Source organism: Protopterus annectens, chromosome 15.part0, assembly GCF_019279795.1.
Source record: "Protopterus annectens isolate FY-2018-M chromosome 15.part0, PAN1.0, whole genome shotgun sequence".
Taxonomy (NCBI): Eukaryota; Metazoa; Chordata; order Ceratodontiformes; family Protopteridae; genus Protopterus; species Protopterus annectens.
Window position 1 is genome coordinate 376,091,241 of NC_056749.1, and position 18,988 is coordinate 376,110,228.

At 39.3% G+C, this 18,988-nt stretch overlaps 1 protein-coding gene across 4 annotated transcripts in view; it reads left to right on the forward strand.

Annotated features, from left to right (window-relative positions):
• Positions 1–18,988, forward strand: part of DRP2 (dystrophin related protein 2) — a 4,029,288-nt gene that overhangs the window by 3,890,774 nt on the left and 119,526 nt on the right. For all 4 annotated transcript variants that reach the window (XM_044057116.1, XM_044057114.1, XM_044057115.1 and 1 more), the window contains one exon: positions 141–255. In XM_044057116.1, the coding sequence (XP_043913051.1) occupies positions 141–255 (115 nt within the window). The remainder of the gene's footprint in view (positions 1–140; positions 256–18,988) is intronic.

An 18,988-nucleotide genomic window follows, 5' to 3' on the forward strand; every position in this document is an offset into this window, starting at 1 on the left:
GAGTTGCAAAATATTTATTGGGCTCAGAGACTGAAATGGTAATTCTGATGATTAAGATAGTGGTTCACTGGCCAAGCTGTCTACAGAGTTAAATGAATAGGTGTATAGAAAATTATTCACTTTTGTTATGTTTTATTTAGCCCCAGGAACCAGAATCCAATGAATCAGCTGCATCATCTGCCTCATCCCCACAGCAGTCTGAGGGCAGCCAGCAAGAAGATAAGGGACAGGGCACACCTGAAACTGAGACAGCAGGTAAGCCTAGATGGGATGAATGTTTGTGGATGATTATTTTCTTTGTCAACAGGGTTTATGTGTTACATTTTAACTGATTTTATGTTGTGTTGATTTTTGCTATAGTCAATTTTTGTTTTATCTTTAGCTCTTAAATAGTCTTAAACTTTTGCTGTGTTTGTGTGACCACATAGTTAGTAACAATTTTATTGTGGTTGTTTGACCATGGGTTTAATATATAATTCAGCAAACTCCCATGTATGTTTTTAACTATAGTGTTTTAAATGTCTGTGGGGTATAATTTGATATTAGGCAGTGGAGACAGTACTATGTGACAATTGCTCACTCAGGAGATTGCAAGCAACTGCGCAGTAAGAAAATGAAGTACAGTAAAAAGTATTAATTTCACACCATAGATATTGAAATGTTGTATTCTTGTATATGTTTGGATAAGGTTGTAGAGATGTCAAGGAAATACATATGCATGAATACTACATTTAGTGCAAGAAAAGTGGAGTTACTTTGCACGTCAATTAAAACTGTCTTAAAAAACAATTATTTTCAATTTGGCAATAACTTATTTCATTAGTTCTGTGATGTGGCCATGGAGTCCAATATGGTTCCATCATAAAGAAATATTATTACATCCAACCCACTGGGAGAATGGTTTTGTATTTAAGAGTAAATTTACAAAAATGTGAGGTTATCAAATGTTCTATTGATAATATATTTGTTGTATGCAATGAGAGGTCAACTAAATTAAATAATTCTATTGTGTATTTGAATTCAGCTCATAATTTTTTTAAACTTTATATGTAATTTGGCAAAAACACATATTAAATTCTAGAGTAAATAGAAAACTGGAGTTTGTAAACGTATACCGCAACAGATCTGTGGGCACCCAAAATATGGTAAAAGGAGTTCTTAGAGGACACGCCCTCAGAATATCTAGGTAAAGCCATAAGTAATAATAATAAAAAATGCACATTGGGTTGTCCCATATTATGCAGTCCAGATGCTGAAGATTTTGGGACAGTTTAATAACTGGTACATCATTCAAGGTAATCTTGAACTGATTAACCTGTTAGACAGTACACCACTTTTTATTAACAGAAAATGTGGCAATATACAGAATATTGTTTTATAAATGCTTCATGGATGACATCTTTATTCTATGGAATAATCCAGTGGTAGCCTTGGAACAATTTATTAGCTATTTAATATCAACAGTTGATTTTTTGACTTTTAGAAATGCTTAGATACTGCAATAATATTTATTTTCTTGCATTAGAGGTAGATAGAACTATAATGGGTGAATTTGTTTACTAAAATATATAAGAAACCAACAAGAAGGAATATGTATCTCCATCGCACAAGTATGCACCCATCTTTTATTTTTAAGACTATAGTGAAAGAGCAAATGTATAAATGCTGTAGATTAAATACTAATAATGGGTTTTTTGAAGAACAAATTAATGAGTTAAAATTAATGAGTTAAGTATTGACTTTGTAAAGAGAGGGTATGATATGGGTTATATAAATACTATTAAAACAGCTGTAGTATAACAATTCAGTAACAAAGCAAAACCTTTCTTTTCAGATCAGCTTACAGATTCTGACAACTTAAATGAGACTAGTGTTGGTAAAGAATTAAGTCTTATAGTTACTTATGACAGGCATACAAAAGCATTTCTGAATATAGTGAAGAAAAGCTGGTATATATTGGGTGAAATAGATGTCTTGAAACCTTATTTATCAATGGATCCATAGTTTACTTTTAGAAAAGGAAGGAATTTAAAGCAGAGATTGTTTTATAAGGATATGAAAGTAAGAGGAAAGTCACTTTCACAGAAAAGAGGTACGTTTCCATGTTTTCGTTGTACCCTCTGTACATTTATATATGTATGTATGTATATATATATATATATATATATATATATATATATATATATATATATGGATTCCTATTACAAGAACGAAAGTTCATAACTTCGAACTTGTAATAGGAAGCCTCACTTCTGTGAAAGTTCACTTCAATGAAAGTGAACTTTTGCATAAGTACACTTCACCAAAAACACCGCAGCACAGTGGAGGACATAAAGAAACAAGCTATGTCCTCCACTATGGTGCAATAGTCACGGACCTTAGGGTTAGGGCATGGGTTAGGGAAAGGGGACAGTTAGTAAAGCTATCCCCTTACCCTAACCCATGCCCTAATCCTAAGGTTCGTGACTATCGCACCATAGTGGAGGACATTGCTATGTCCTTCACTGTGCTTCAGTCGTCATGGACCTTAGGGTTAGGGCACAGATCATGGTAAGGGGATAGCCCTATGGGCTATCCCCTTACTAGGACCCATGCCCTAACCCTAAGGTCCGTGAGTGGCTATCCCCTTACCATGACCTGTGCCATAACCCTAAGGTCTGTGAGTACTGCATGGCAGTTCAGTACACCTGTCCGTTGTACTGAACTTTGTATAAGTGCACTTTCGATTAAGTGCACTTTCGCTGCAGTGAGCATTCCATGCACTATTTTGAATTAGTGAAAATTCGATCTAGTGTATGGAACCCATATATATAATGCGAATAGCGCGCTCTGCTAATGCGTCTGTCTCTAGTGTCATAACATAGTTAGGTAGGGGTTTGAATCCAGCAACTGGCAAGTTTGTATGAAGGTGGGGTAAGTGTGTATGACAGAAATATCCCTTTGGGGTGAGAGGGTGGCATAATGGCTAAGGTGTTTGCCTTACAAACACAAGGTGCAGGGTTTGCGTCTCACAAGGGATAATTGGCTAGGCTTAAAATGGCTTGCAAGGGCAGTTAGCTTAGTACTAAACTATGAACCTATGAACCTATATATATATATATATATATATATATATATATATATATATATATATATATATATATATATATATATATATATATATAGGGAGAGAGAGAGAGTTATCCTTTGTTCATTCAAGTAGAAAAATATCACATCAAATTAATATATTAATATAGGTGGTAGGTTGGCATAATTGTACCTTCTGTACATTTATATATGTATATAAAGAGAGAGGGTTATCCTTTGTTCATTCAAGTAGAAAAAAATCACATAAAATTAATATATTAATATAGGTGGTAGGTTGGCATAATGGTTAAGGTGTTTAACTTACAGATACAAGGTACAGAGTTTGATTCTCACACGGGGTAATTGGCTATGCTTAAAATGGCCTATGAGGGCAGTTAGCTAGTTCTAATTTATGAACCTATGGTTGTGCGACTTTTAATACCACTATTGTTGTTTATATTGCTATCTGTACGGAACGTAAAACTAATACAAAGCTAAAGGACAGGATTAATGGACAGTTATCTGATACAAAGAGGGAGTGAAAACTATCACATAAGTGAAACATATACTGGAGAGCAATGAGATGCACTGTTTTAGGTTTGCAGTATTGTAAATAGTAAATTAATGTGACAGAGGGAGAGATTTAAAAAGCAAAACAGAGGTTTATGAAGTTAAATGGATTAATATAAAATGATCTTATCAAGTAACTGGCCTCAAAGTGATGTGTAGCTTGAAGACAATTTTAAAGATGCTTGATGAAATAAATGGGAGGTTGGCATAATGGTTAAGCTGTTTACCTTATAAACACAAGGTGCAGGGTTGATCCTCACATGGGGTAAATTGCTGGGCTTAAAATAGCCCACAAGGGCAATGAGCCTAGTACTAACCTATGAAATAATGAATTATTAATTTTAACTTTAGTAGTATTTTTATCTATGTATGTATCTTTATACAAGCATTTAGCTTTAAGGCATTTACATAATCATGCCTTAAAGCTAAATGCTTGTATAAAGCTAAATGCTTTATACAAGCATTTAGCTTTAAGGCATGATTATGTAAATTAATTTGATGATGTCATCTCATAAAGTTATTTAAGTGTTTGAATTTTTTTATTGAAAGTTTTAAACCTGATGAAACATGTTTAGTGTGAAAGCATTGAGCTAGTTGTTTTAAGTTGTTTGAATTTTATTACATTTGTGAATTTCCTGGAGGTCTTTTGAGCCGTTCTTCTAACTGTTTATTGGATTTTGTTACTGTTCGGGCTCAGACTTCTAATCTGCTTTGAGCTACCAATTGATTTGTTTTTCAATATCCAGAATATATTACAACATTCTAATATATTAAAAAACCCTGCAGTTAAGATCAGGGAATTTGCGACTTATTGTTGTAGCTTTATCAAGGCATATAGATATTTTTATGCTGATAAATCAATTTCTGTATCTACCATAGAAAAGAGTTACAGTCAGTTTTAGATATACGTGCAATACCAAGAAAATAGCTTATCTTGCTGCCTGCATAACATGTGTTTTTTTATATTATTGCAAACCTTTTAGAAAGTTTACAGCCAGAAGTCTTAAACATGTTAATGTTACTAAGAATAAAGTAAAGGCAAATGCATTGTGTAAGTATTCAGTGAGTTGAGCAAACTTTACAAAATGAATTTTCTTTGATATGTAACATGTAGTTACAACATTAACTGGTGGTGATTTTAAATACATGTTCGAAAGGAAGAATTTAATGAGGTAGGTGAAATCAGATATGCTATCAATTCTCTTGGTTTGAGTGACATTTTAAACATTTGCTAAAGATGAATATGAGTGGCTGAAGTCTGAGTGGTTGTTAAGGTGGAGATTTTGTTTATAAATGTACATGTATTTGTAATATCCACTGTTCTAGAGTAGTCTGGTCATCTGGCACTCTACCCAACACTCTCAGTGCCAGCTGGCAGTCCACCCACACTTCGCCTGGCATTGTCAGTGCTATCTGGCACCCCACTGAGTACTCCCTCAGCACTCTTAGTGTGAACTGACATTTCACACAGCATTTCACCTGACAGTCTGTCAGTGTCAGCCAACATTCTACACCCCATTCCTTCTGTGTTGTTGCCAGCCACCTGACACACTTTCTCTATCAGTGCTGGTTGACACTCCACCTAGGTCTTCTTCTTTGCTGATAAGTAGTGTTGCAAGAGTGGGTAAAGGGGGCAGGTGCCTTGGATGGAAAGTTTAAGAGGGGGCATTGATCTGCTGTAGAAAGCCATTTGGTACAAATATACTAGCTAAAGCGGCTGAGGGAGGGGCATTACATTGGGAATCGGTACCGGGTGGTAGATGAGCCAGCTATAGCTCTCTTCCTACTCAACCCATCACTCCTGTATCAGTGTCATTTACCACTCCACTCCACTTCTGTCTTTGCTGTCTGACACTATACCTGGAATTTCCACTGCTCTGTTAGTGCCAGCCAGCACTTCTTTCAGCACTTCTCCCCACACTCCTTCTCCATCAGCACTAACTAGCAATACTCCTAGAACTTTTACTTTGTCAGTCCCATCCAGCACTCTGCCTTGCATGCAACTTAGAACTCCACCTACTATGCCATTGGGCACTCTGCCAGACAGAATTTCACTCAGCACTCCAAAGATTTGACCAGCATTCCACCTGGCACTCCACCATGTATTCTCAATTTGATCCAGCACTCTGACTAGCACACACCAGCTGATATCCCACCTGGCAGTCCACTCAGCACCATCAGTGCCAACTGTCACTCCATCTGGAACTTCTCCCAGTGTTCTCAGTGCTAGCCAGCACTCGACAAAACACTTCATATGTCACTTCAGCCAGCAATCCATCCAGCTTGCTCTTTGTCACCTAGCACTTCACCCTGTACTCTTAGTTCTACTTTGGACTCTACATGCCACCCTCACCCAGCACTTCCAGTTTTGGCTGGCAATCCACCTTGCATTCTGAGATCTGACCAGTGAGCAACTATAACCGGTGGTCCAGCCAGCATTCTACCCAGTACTTTCAAAGTCCACTGTCGCTATACCTGGCGCTACACCTAGCACTCTCAATGTCAGCTAAAACTCCACCAGGTACCGCATGCACACTATTAGAGCCAGCCAGCATACCAGCCTGCACTCTCAGTGCTGGCCAGAATTCCACCCAGCACTTCACCTGGCATTCTAACCAGCTCTTCACTCACGACTCTCACTGCTGGCTGGCACTACCCCCAGCACTTCAGCCAGCACTTCTCTCCATACTCCCGGTGCCATCCAGCCAGCACTCCACCAGGCAATTCAGATGGCACTCTCTCTCAAAGCCAGATGACACACCACCCGGCACTCCCATTGCCAACTGGCACTCTACCAGTCACCTTATCCTGCACTCTCATTGCCAGTTCGCACTCTACCAAGCACTGTCTGTGCCACCCAGAAATCCAGCCAGCAGTTTCAATAACTAGCTCTCCACCCCACAGTCCACCCAGAGCTCTCAATGCCAACCAACACTCCATGCACATAGCATTCTCATTGCTGTTTGGCACTCTACCTGGCATAGCATCTACTAGTCTCAGTGCTGGATGGCACTCCACCTGGTACTACATCTGGCACTCATTGCCAGCTATGAGTAAACTCTGCACTGCATGATACACTTCAGCTGGTACTTCTCTGTTGGTGCAAGTCAGCACTCCACCCAGAGCTTCAGTCATATAGGTATCTCTGTCTCAGTTTCTCTGCTAGCTGGCACTTAACCTTCCAGTTTGTCAGTGTCAGCTGAAATTCTGTCATGCACTCCTTGTATGCTACTGTCAACCCACACTCCACCCAGCATTCCACCTAGTATGCTTTCTATATCAATACTGGCCAGCAGTCCAGTTTGCATTGTAACTGGCATTTAACCTGGCACATTAGTGCCAACTTGCCTCTGCCTGGCACTATATTTGGCTCTTCTTCTCTGTCTTTGCACTCTAGCACTCTATCTGATATGTCTTCTGCCTCTATCAGTGTTGACCAGCATTACACCCTGTGCTCTTTTTACATGAAAGCTCTCTGGTAATACTTTTTGGCACACTTTCTCTGTCAGTATTACTAGCATTTCTCCTAGAACACACTCCTGTTCCATCATTGTTACCTGACAGTTCATATGTCCATAATTCTGAGAAGTGTTCTGTTTTGGTACTTTCTGGTATTCCAATTAGCACTACTTACTCCTTCTCTGTCAGTATCGTCTGACACTCCATTGGAAAGACAATGAAGCATACCTCTCAACTATCCAGCTTTCCACAAAATGTCCAGATTTTTGCCTCATATTTTTGTTCTGTTCCTCATAAAATTTGTGGTTTTCTGGCAAATCAGTGAGATTGTCTAAGAATTGAAGTCACTAAATAATGACATATATTTGAGTTTCAGTCTTCAAATACTTCAGAAAATGTATGGTAAAACAAATCCTGTTACTCTAGCCACTTTCTAAGTTTATAAGCACAATATTTAAAATCTATCCCTATTTTTGGGCATATAACCCCCCATTTTGTCAGGCTTTGTCCAGATTTCTTGCAGTAAGTGGTTACAAGGTATGTAATGACGCCATGTGTCACATTTTAAATATAAGTATTTTAATTAAAATATTACAGTACTTGGATTATGGAATGCTAAGTTGACAAGTCTGAGATATATTTCAGAATATTTGCACTTGTTAAGGGTTCTTAGTAAGTTTAAGATTTCTCAATGTTGATGCCATTTTTGTGGTGATTGCATTCAATATATCAGTTAGTTAGCTAGTTAGTACATTTTTTATTGATGCTTTTGTTGACTGAGTTAGCCCCACTAGGCATTTGAACTCTTATTAGGTGAGACCCTGTGTACTATTCCTACAAACTAGGGGGAAATTTGGCCAGGGCACCAAGAATATTCCTTTACTAATTTTGATTCAAGCCACTGGATCTTGTACATCCACCTAGGCTACCACCAACTCAGGCAGATGGGACATATGTTTAATATTTCAGCTGAGCTGTGGCACACTCAGGAATGTAGCAACCCCTTCTGTTTCACTGCAACATCAGTATTGAAAAATGAATCCAAGCATCCAGTATGGGAATAGCACCAATAGTTCAATGATCTTCCAGCATCAATGGCTGCATCACTGACACTGCTTTGACATGCAGTGTATTCCATTTTTCTTTTGTTCATTGGGGTTTTATTGACTGTGTGTTATATAGTCATTGTCAAGTCATGCACTCCTGAAATGTTTACAGGTGTACATGTGAAAGTGTGTGTGTGTGTGTGTGTGTGTGTGTGTGTGTGTGTGTGTGTGTGTGTGTGTGTGTGTGTGTGTGTTTGTTTTGAGCAATGATATGTTTTTTGACACTCGAGACCTTGTGTTTCACAGAAAGCAGTCAGTCGTATCCTGTAACAGATGTGTACCAGTAGTTTTATTTTGCATGGTATCCTTCCTATAGTAAAGAATTTACTATTGTTATCAGGCAAAGTTGCAGTTAGAATGCATTGGCACTCACAGTGAGGACATTTCCTAGTCTGGTCATGTTTTAAATGGCTTTCTTGCACTTCATCAAGTGGAAAGTGGGTAAAATTTATGTCTGTTTCTGTCCCCTGATTTAAGGCTGACCTTAAGTGAAATGGCACTCTAGAGAAATGTTTCCCTAGCGCATCTATGTGCTGCCTGTTGCCCTCCATGCATACATCCTCTTGGCTCCCCAATTTACCCCCATCCTGGCCAGTACACACCATCCAGATTACTTTTTTCTTCCTTTTCTCATATTTTGTCTTACTGTTCAGCTTTTTCTTGCATCCTTTCAACAAACAGACCAAGACTGGACTATAAATTCTTTGGAGTAAATAATTGAATTAGGCAGAAACTGTGGGTTAAAGATATTTTAAGGTGCTTTTTAATCAACCTTTTTCATCCAATGATAGCCTGAGCAAATATCATGACTAAAAAAAGAAATTTAATCCTATTCTTCAACTTTGCTTTTTCCCAACATCATTCGAGCACCCCTTCATTGACCAAAATTGTCCTTTGATGACTGTGGAGGAAATAGTTAAATTATGCCTAGGGGTCTAGGGGTCACATATACAAAACTATAAGTGATCTAAGGTACATTTTAGAGCTTCTTAATAGCTGTTCATGTAGGCTTGAAGAAAGATCTAATGTAAAGAAAAGTTAGTCTTACTTTTTTTTCTGTTAATAAACTGAGAAGATAAATGTTTTATGAAGGTACATAAATCATATAAGGAATGCCTCCCTCTGCCCAACAAAAAAAAAAAGAAAGAAAGAAAGAAAAGGTAGCCACCATCTATGTATTTCTCTGCTGATGTTATACTGGGATAAAAGTGAAAAACAAACAGAACACAGTAACATATTCTAACCTGCTGCTGTCAGACATATGTAAACAGCATGCCTCCTTTCTTCTGTTTTTAAAAGGTAACCGTATGTATAAGTATCTAACTTTTGATTGCAAGGAAAGTGAAAAAAATAATGTTCACAATAATGTATTTCTATTTATTGCTCCTTCACAATATACTGTCCCTGTACAAGCTATAATGACCCACTGTACATACTTTTAAGGTTTTTCAGGAAAGTTTAATTTTAAACAAATGACCACACTGTCTCCAGCCCTCCACACAAGAAACAGTGACCTCTTCATCTCTGAGCAGGACCAGTACAGAATAGGTAGAGTTCAAGGCAGAGGCCATTACTAAGCCATGTGTCAAAAATCCAGTTATATAGTCCAGGAAATGGGGGGAGGGCTAGGCATCCAAAAGCTCTTTATGCCTTATTTTTGAATACGACACATTAACTGCACTATTTTATCATTATTTATTTATTTTTACTGTACCTAGAAAAATTATCTATGTGCCCAGCAATAGTGTGTGTCCGCAGATAAAAACAGGTGATAATATTTTTACTCGCGCACGCGCACACACACACACACACACACACACACACACACACACATACATATACACAGACAATGCCCCTGACAAGCCAGGTCTGTCGTAAGATATATAAATACACATGCACACTGCACCCTTAATTATAGTCATATTAGAGGAATGACAACTCACCTACAGCATGCCTTTCAGGTGTTAGAGGAAGCCAGTGCACATAGATAAACTCACATAGAGCTAGGGTAGCCAAGCAAACCCCACATAAAAGAAGCAATAGACAATAACAACCACAGCTGATGACTATGATATGGCATCACCACTCACTCTGCTACTGTGCCAATGAACAATTGCTTTCACACATATCCCTCTCTTGTCAGACAATCAAAAATAACCACTTGTCTTGTGCAATGCTGGTGTTTGTGAAAGAAAGTGAAAGCAATTAAGTCCAACATGCTACTTTTAAATGTGTAGTAAACTACCAATCATACACAAGCATACAATACTAGTTTTGCACTAGTTTCAGCAAATGCCTTACACCATGTGACACTATTTATGCCATGCCACAACAGTGACTGTTAACTGTGATCATACAGCAGGCCTAAGTTTGTTTTATCCACAGACAGCCTCTATAACATCAGTTAGAGCCACTTTACTGACTGAGTATACCTCAGATATCTGATTGTGGTAAAAAAAAAAAATATATATTTACTCTTATGTCACACAAATGCACACTAGTCCTGCAAAGCAAGACTATTAAATGTTTAAACTGGGCATATGACAAGAAGGTCAATTACTTTCATTCACAGATACCCCACACTCAGCAGTTATACCCACTACTTTGTGTACACTTCAGAAACCTGATTGCAGTAAAATGTTGGTCATGTAATAATGTATGTCATCATTTGGTTTTCCTTTGCATTAACATATTATGTACCTTATACCAATAACAAGTTCTGCATTGCTATGAATTTTCTAAAGGATATGAAGTCTGAAACTCAAAATGTCTGTCATTATCTTTGTGACTGCAACCTTCAACAATGTACCAAAAAGCCACAAAATGTATGAGGAACAGACAAAAATACAAGGTAAAGTCATCTGGGACAATAGAAAGGTATGAAAATCTAGCATTCCTCTCAACTTCTTTGCTCAGGAAACTGGGACAAAGTCCTAAAAGAAGGGGGCTGGGACAAAGTCCCAAATTTAGGAAAACATTTTAAATATTACTCCAGTTCACTTTAAAAGTTAATAAAGCAACATGTTTTGCATCAACATTCACTTTTTGAACAATAAGATGCATGAAACTTTGTCTGGCATTATTCACTGATCATAATCCTTATTGATTTACTAGAAATCAAATGTTTTATGATAGACAGGGAAAATAGAGGTAAAATCAGGGACCAGTGGGAACTGTGATATTTAGCTGCCTATGGAAAAAACTCCAAGGTACAGACACACTGAGCATCAAAATGTCCACAAGTTTATTAACAAACCACAAAGCTTTCAGGAATTGCCCTCTTTGGTATGCACATACAGTAGTAAGGGTCATAACCCCATTTAACTACTTAAAATCATGTGACACAGCCAATGAAACAATTAATTAGAACAGTTAATTAATGCTTCAGTGTAAAATAATATAAAACAATGCATTTGTTGTTCCTGTTTGTCTCTCCAAGAATGGTTAACCTTAGTGCTGGTCCATTTGCTTGTTTCATAGCTGGCTGCCTGCCAGGGTGGGAAAAACTGCCTGACACACCATTTTCTTTATCCTAAATGTCTTTTTTGCTTCCTGTCTTTTTAAAGTTAATATCTTTCATCTTTTTGCTCTCATACCATCTTTCCTACTCTCTTACCTTTTCCATTTAATATGTACACTTTAGATTACACCCTTGTTCACTTCTGTTCTTATCTTGCCATTTGTTATATTACTTCTTACTTCTGAGTTTTCCAGCCTGAGTAGAATCCTCCTATTTGCTGATTAACATATTAATATATAGTTAATTGTCAAATTGTTAATCATTCAAATATAATAGATTGAAATAATAATTGTGACACCCCTGCCCCGGCCCAGTAATCATGGAGGAGCCTCAATCCTCACCACTAACACCAGTGAGGGATGGGCACATTGGGAGGAAAACAAGTACACACACAGTAAAGTACAATTTCCCCTTAAGAGCACACAGAAATCACAGTCAGTCCGGGGCTAGTTTCTCCCTCTCTCTCTCCAGATCCCCAATAAGACTCCCCACTCGCATAGCTATAGAGTTAAGATCTCAGCACAAGACAATACTCATTAATTCAACACAGTGACAATAGAGTTCAGAATCACAGGAAGTACTTTAAAACAACATTGTAGGCCAGTCTCGCATAAATATAGAAAACAGCTAGACTAATCTTACTGTATTACTACCTATCTCTAAGAGAAATCACTGTAGCTAAATAACTTACTTATAAAGCAAGACAAGTGCTGGTGAGTGGAATGTTTTCAGATCCAAGACAAGATACAAAATGCACTTCATTTCTTTCTGATATAGTTCTTAAATTATTACTGCTGAATCATCTCAGACTACGTCACTCTTGTCACCTTTGCCTAAGTTTCCTAGGCTAGCAGGAACTTAGATTTTAACATGTCTCTTTTAAAAATACTTATATCTCAGAAGCTGATAATTCTCTTTTAGAAGCTTGCCTGAAAATGAAAGTAATAAAACAATTACCTTGGAAACCTGTAATTACCTCTGTTTCCAGACAATAGAAAGAAGCCCCTAGCCTAGACATCCTACCTTTAGCTGAGATAAACTAACTTTATAACACATCGTAAAACTCTTTACTTATCAACTTATTTTCTTAGAGTTTTGCAAGTTAACTCTGTATTTTCCAATTTCTATTATGAAACCATACATTTGCCTCGACGTATAGTTTATACACATTTTGCTCTCTTCCAGCAGGGTGCACTGTGGTTACAGTCTTGAAGCTTAGTACAGAAGATATAGTTTTCTTACATTTTTAATTCAAGCATACAAATCATATTACTTTTCACAAATGACATAGAATTATTTACAAAATTCTATCGAGCTGGGCTGGCAGTGTCACATTTCTATATAAATCATATTAATATTTTCAAGTGACATATAATTAATTACAAAATTCCAGCTAGCTGGGCTGGCAGCATCTTGGTTTCTCACATTTCTCCACCCAACGAGTACTCAAGTTAGTTTTTCAAGTGTCCCATTGAGAAACATTGCTTGAGAGGGTTGAACCTATCTGGGAATACCTTACCCCATTCCCTGTCTTGAGATTCCAGCTGCCTTGGCATTGCTGACCCCAGTACCATGCTGCACTGTCCCCATCATATGCCTGCAACCCTAAGCTCCACACAGTAATTTGGGATTTTCCTGACTGGCTCCCTGTAGCCATAGATCTCCCTTAGACTCCTCCTGCCTTGTACTGCAAATATTCAGCACAAGGGCCTCCCTATCATGGTAAGGTTTCATCATGTTAACATGGTACAATTTGTGCCCCTGCCTCCTGCCTAGCAGTTCTACCATGTAGTTAACCTCATTGACCTTCCTTACCACCTTGTAGGGTCCCTCCCAAGCTGCCTGCAGCTTGTTGTGTCTGACATGAATGAGAACCATTACCTGCTGCCCAACAGAATACTCTTTAGCTCTAGCATTCCTGTCATTCCAAACCTTTTTCTACTGCTGGACTTCTGCTAGGTTTTCCTGGGCCAAGCCCATGAGTTCCCTGAGCCTTGTCCTGTGCTTTAGGATATATGCCACAATAGACTCCTTGTGAGATTCATACTCTCCCTTCCACTCATCTCGAACTAAATCTAGAGGTCCTCTCACCCTATGCTCATACAACTCAAAGGGTGAAAAACAGTTGGATTCCTGGGGAACCTCTCTGTAAAGCAAACAACAGCTGGGGCAAATATTTGTCCTACATCCTCTTAAACTGGTCTCAAACTGCTAAAACGATCACAGCACTCGTAGAAAAACTGTTAAGTCCAAAAAAGTGCCTGGACACGCTGTTAAGAGATCCACAGAAGTTTATTTCACAGATATTAAAAAATGATGAACCACGCTGCAACCTAGTCTCCAAGATTGCCAGACCATAAAAAATAATAATTAACGCTCTTACATACAACTTAAATCCCTGCGTTTTCGTCACTAAGACTTCATCAGACAATGAAATAAATTTTAAACACACATATAAATACTGAAACAGTTAATTAATGAACAATTTCATTGGTCATAATCTAATTAGACTCAGTCAAACACACCAATCCCTATATTTAATTCATTAATATTAATGCCTTTTATATTAAAGTGCTTTGTGCTGTAAGTTAAAAAGTACATGTATATATATTCTACTGTTAAAAACTGACATCTAACAATTAGTTATAATAAATAAATAATTTATGTAATAAATATGATAAAATAAATAATTTAATGTAAAAAAACAGTGTTTTAACTTTATATTCTTCACTTGTGTTTTTAGTAAATGGAACTTGGAATTGTTCATTAATTAACTGTTTCAGTATTTATATGTGTGTTTAAAATTTATTTCATTGTCTGATGAAGTCTTAGTGACGAAAACGCAGGGATTTAAGTTGTATGTAAGAGCGTTTATTTTTTATGGTCTGGCAATCTTGGAGACTAGGTTGCAGCGTGGTTCATCATTTTTTAATATCTGTGAAATAAACTTCTGTGGCTCTCTTAACAGCGTGTCCAGGCACTTTTTTGGACTTAACTCTTAAACTGGTCTGCAAATGCCATAGCATGGACTTGAGTGGAGAGTTTAACCTCTCAACAAGACCATTAGTGTGGGGATGGTAGGGAGTGGTCTTTATAGGTTCATAAGTGTGTATTAGGCTAATGGCCCTGGACCCTTTACAAGCCTAGCCCATAGGATTAGCCTGGCTTTATGTCACCCAATCATTGTTCCCAGTGCCTCTGTCAAGTAAAGCCACTGGAGTGATCCCTGGGGTGAATTTTCTATTTACCATCCGCTCATCAAGATTTCTCTTGAAGAGGGCCAGTGAGGTGCTCTGCTAGACATGTATGGGAAATCTATTCCATAACATGGGCAGTCTCTGGGTTATGAACCTGTCCCTCCATCATGTTCTGTTGATTGTGGTAATGAGGTTGAGGTCTCTGGAGCATGTGGTGCAGTGGGATTGGGATTTCTTCAGCTGTAGCATTTGTAACAGAGCTGGGTCAGACATGGCTTTGTAAGTCAATCAAAGATTGCCTCTAAGTAGGTGATAGGAGACAGAGAATAGTTGGAATTTTTTTAGCCTCCCCATATAGGACAAGGCCTAGGATCCTCTTTGTGAGGTACTTTTGTGACCACTCCAGTTGTTGCAGGTGTTTAGTGAGGTACATGCCAAATGGGGCATTGTACGTAATGATTGGCCTAAGGAGGAAAGAGTAGAGGGAGACAATGACCTCTTTCTTCCTGGATGCAAAACCCTTAGTAATGAGATGTGTCACATAGAAGGACTGTTTGACCACAGTGGCAATGTGGTGGTCAAAAGAGATGTTGCTGTCAACCTGTGTTCCCAGATCTCTTATAACACCTTCTGTGTTCAGTGGACTACCATTGATGTGGTAATTTAGGTGATTCACCCCACAGTACTTTCACAGATAAGCCAGCAGGTCTGACATGAAATTGGCACCTTTGTCAGCATTTCTTTTGGAAAACGTACCCTGCTGCAAATCTCTAACAAAGTATTTGCCACCTTTTCTGCCTCAGTGGAGGACAAAGCCACTGCCTCAGGGTATTTTGTAGTATAATCTACTACCACTAGGATATGCTTTTTCCCTGTGGAACTTGGGGTACTTGGAGGCCCCACAATATCCATAGCTACCCTCTGAAATGGCTCTTCAATCATAGGCAAAAGCATCAGAGGAGCGTTCACCTTGTCTCCTGCCTTGCCTTCCTTTTGGCACTGTTCACATGTCCTGCAGTACACTGTTACATCTTTGGAAATCCCAGGCCAGTAGAAGTTCTGCATAATACATCTCTTTGTATGTTTTATGCCCATGTGACCTGCAGAGGGAATATCATGGACTATGGCTAGAAGTGCCAGATTGTAGCCTCTGGGCACTACCAACTGCTGTATTCTCTCACCCTCTAGCCCTCCCTCAGGGGTCCACTCTCTATACCCTTTATCCCAGTATACAGATTCACCCTTCCCTTGAGAATAAGGTGCCTCACTAGCTACCTCCCTCAGGCCTTGTAATGTAGGGTCTGAGAGCTGTGCCTGTCTCAACTCTCTTTGTAACCCTTCTCAGCTCCCCTTCCACAGGAAGTCTGGTATCCTGTGACAGCTTTGCCTCACAGTCAGCCTGGCTACTACTACTCACCTCTGCCCTTGCAGTCACTCTGTCCAAGGGAACATCAGTACCAACAAGCAGTTGTGGCTCACCTTCAGTCTCACTGCTACAGAGTAGCTCCCTCCCTGAAGTAACCACCTCAGCAGTACTGGCTGCAGGTGTGTGGTCTGTCTGGGTCTCTCCCAGGCTACCAGACCCACATGCTTGTCTCCAAGCCTGTCTTTGTGTAACTGCATGAACATACTGAACTGCATTATCAAAATCCTTCCCTATCAGGACATCTGCAGGGATATACTCAAACACAACTATTTGCTGGTGTCCTTTTCCACCCTCCCAGTCAAGGGAAACCCTAGCCAAAGGTAGTTGAAATTGGGTCCCTCCTAAAGCCCTGACTGGAGTGGACTGCCCAGGCAAGTAGTGCTCCTCTGTGACCATTGCAGGCTTCACAATGGTTATGTCAGTAGCTGTGTCTGTCTTAGCACTGGTCTATTTGCCATTCACTAATATAGGATATAACCTCTTGTGGTAGTTTGTACCCTTGTTGTCTCAAGACAACCTACTGTTGGCATTTTGTCATTCCCACTTACTGCCCCTCTCACCTTTCGTTCCCCACCTTGCCTCCGTGGACATCTATATGCTACATGGCCCCACAAGTTGCATTAAAAACATTTAACCCTAGTCCTAGATGTGTACCTGGACTAATGGCTTCCACTACTACTGGTGGATTCTGTTGGGGCAGTCTGGACTGCCCACCATGGGTTCCCTTAAATCCATGAGCAGCACGGGGTGTCCCTTTCCTGTGCAGGGATGCCCTGCTTGCTAGGTATAGGTCTCCCTTCTTCCCCAACTCATCTACAGTAAGGCATTGTTTATCAGCTAACCAGATCCTCATGTCCTCAGGCAAAGTGCTAAGGGTTTATTCCCTCACCAAAAGGTCATCCAGCCCTTCAAAAATGGTGATCTGACATCCACTATACCCATCTATGAAAATAGATCCTTAGTTCAGCAACATATCCACACACACACTTTCATCTACCTTGTGTCTATGATCACAAAACGTTTTCCTATAAGCTTCATGTGTTATTTTAAAACATTCTAGCAAACAATTCTTTACAACATTATAATTTAAAAAGTCATTATCAGACAGTTTGGATAGAACATTTACAGCTTTACTATGGAGTAAGGGGGTCAGGAACTGTACCCAGAGCCCTTGGTCAACATTATACTGTTTACATACCCTCTCAAACATATGAATGAAACTACAAAATTATCCCCCTCTGTAAACTGTGGAAGAAATTTACTGACCTTTGTTGCTTCTGGGGTTCGATTACTCCCTTCCCCATTACCTCCATGACTCTGGCAAAGAGTCAGCATCTCCTTTTCATGTTGCCTCTGCTTCTCCTTCTCCTCGGCTTCCAGGTATAGCAGTTTCTCATTCTCCTCAGCCTGCAGACATCACAGTTTCTAATTTTCCTCAGTCTCTAGACACCTCAGTCTCTCTGCTGCTTTTATTTCCAAACGCTTGGCCTCCAACTCAAGTCTCTTTAGCTTCAGATGGATTTTTAAGTCCTCTGTAGAAAGGTTGAGCTGTCCATTCTCTGAGTGTTGTACATCTCCACGGCCAATCTGATCATCCTCCTTGTTGCTATTCTCAGATGCAGCTGTAACTAAAGCTGCAATCATGTCTGCTTTAGTCAGGTTTCCATGCACCAGTCCTTTAACCTGGCACATCTCAGCCAAATGGCTCCTTGTCAGCTTTTCATACTCCTCTGCTGACATGCTTGCCTGCTGTCCCTGACTAACTAAGCTAACAAAAGAAATAAAACAATTGTGATATGAACTCTGAATGTTCATGGCATGGCTTATTTAGAGTACAAAAACGCCTTCAGTTATCACTGTACACAAGCTACAGGAATTCACTATCCACACCACTACAAGCCAATTAATATGTGATATGGCTAACTCACCATTATCAACCAATTAGTATGTGATGTGGCTATCCTGCCACTGCTACTAATTAATATGTGATACCACTGCCCTGGCCCAGTAATCAAGGAGCCTCAATCCTCACCACTAACACGAGTGAGGGATGTGCACATTGGGAGGATAACAAGTGCACACACAGTAAAGTACAGTTTCTCTTAAGAGCCCACAGAGGTCACAGTCAGTCTGGGGCTGGTTTTTCCCTCTCTCTCTAGATCCCCAATAAGACTCCCCACTGTTACAGTTATAGGGTTTAGGGATTAGATCTCAGCTGAGTGGTCAAGCCAAAACCTCCAGCACTCTCTCGGTCCAACCTGGGCTTTGTGTCCCTGCCGAGTAGCTCACACACACACACAAACTTTGACATTTGATTTATATACAAACACACAGACACTCCTGGGGAAAGCTGGCACAGGTTCTTCAGCTATGCCCCCTTCTGCCTAGACTGTACGGTAGTACCACCTGCCACCAGCCACCTTTATCAGCTACTATAAAGGTTCTTACCAAAGGGTGTCCAGTTCTACTGTGTAATGTTACTGTTATCCAAATAGTAAGTGTGACCAAGGGTAAGGCTATTTAGGAGTGGCCTATACAGTGTCACCAAATACATATGCAAGTACGCTAAGAGCTTAAATATCTCTACACAAAAAAAGCCACAATTAAAATGTTTAAATATATTTAATAATAAATAATAAAAGCA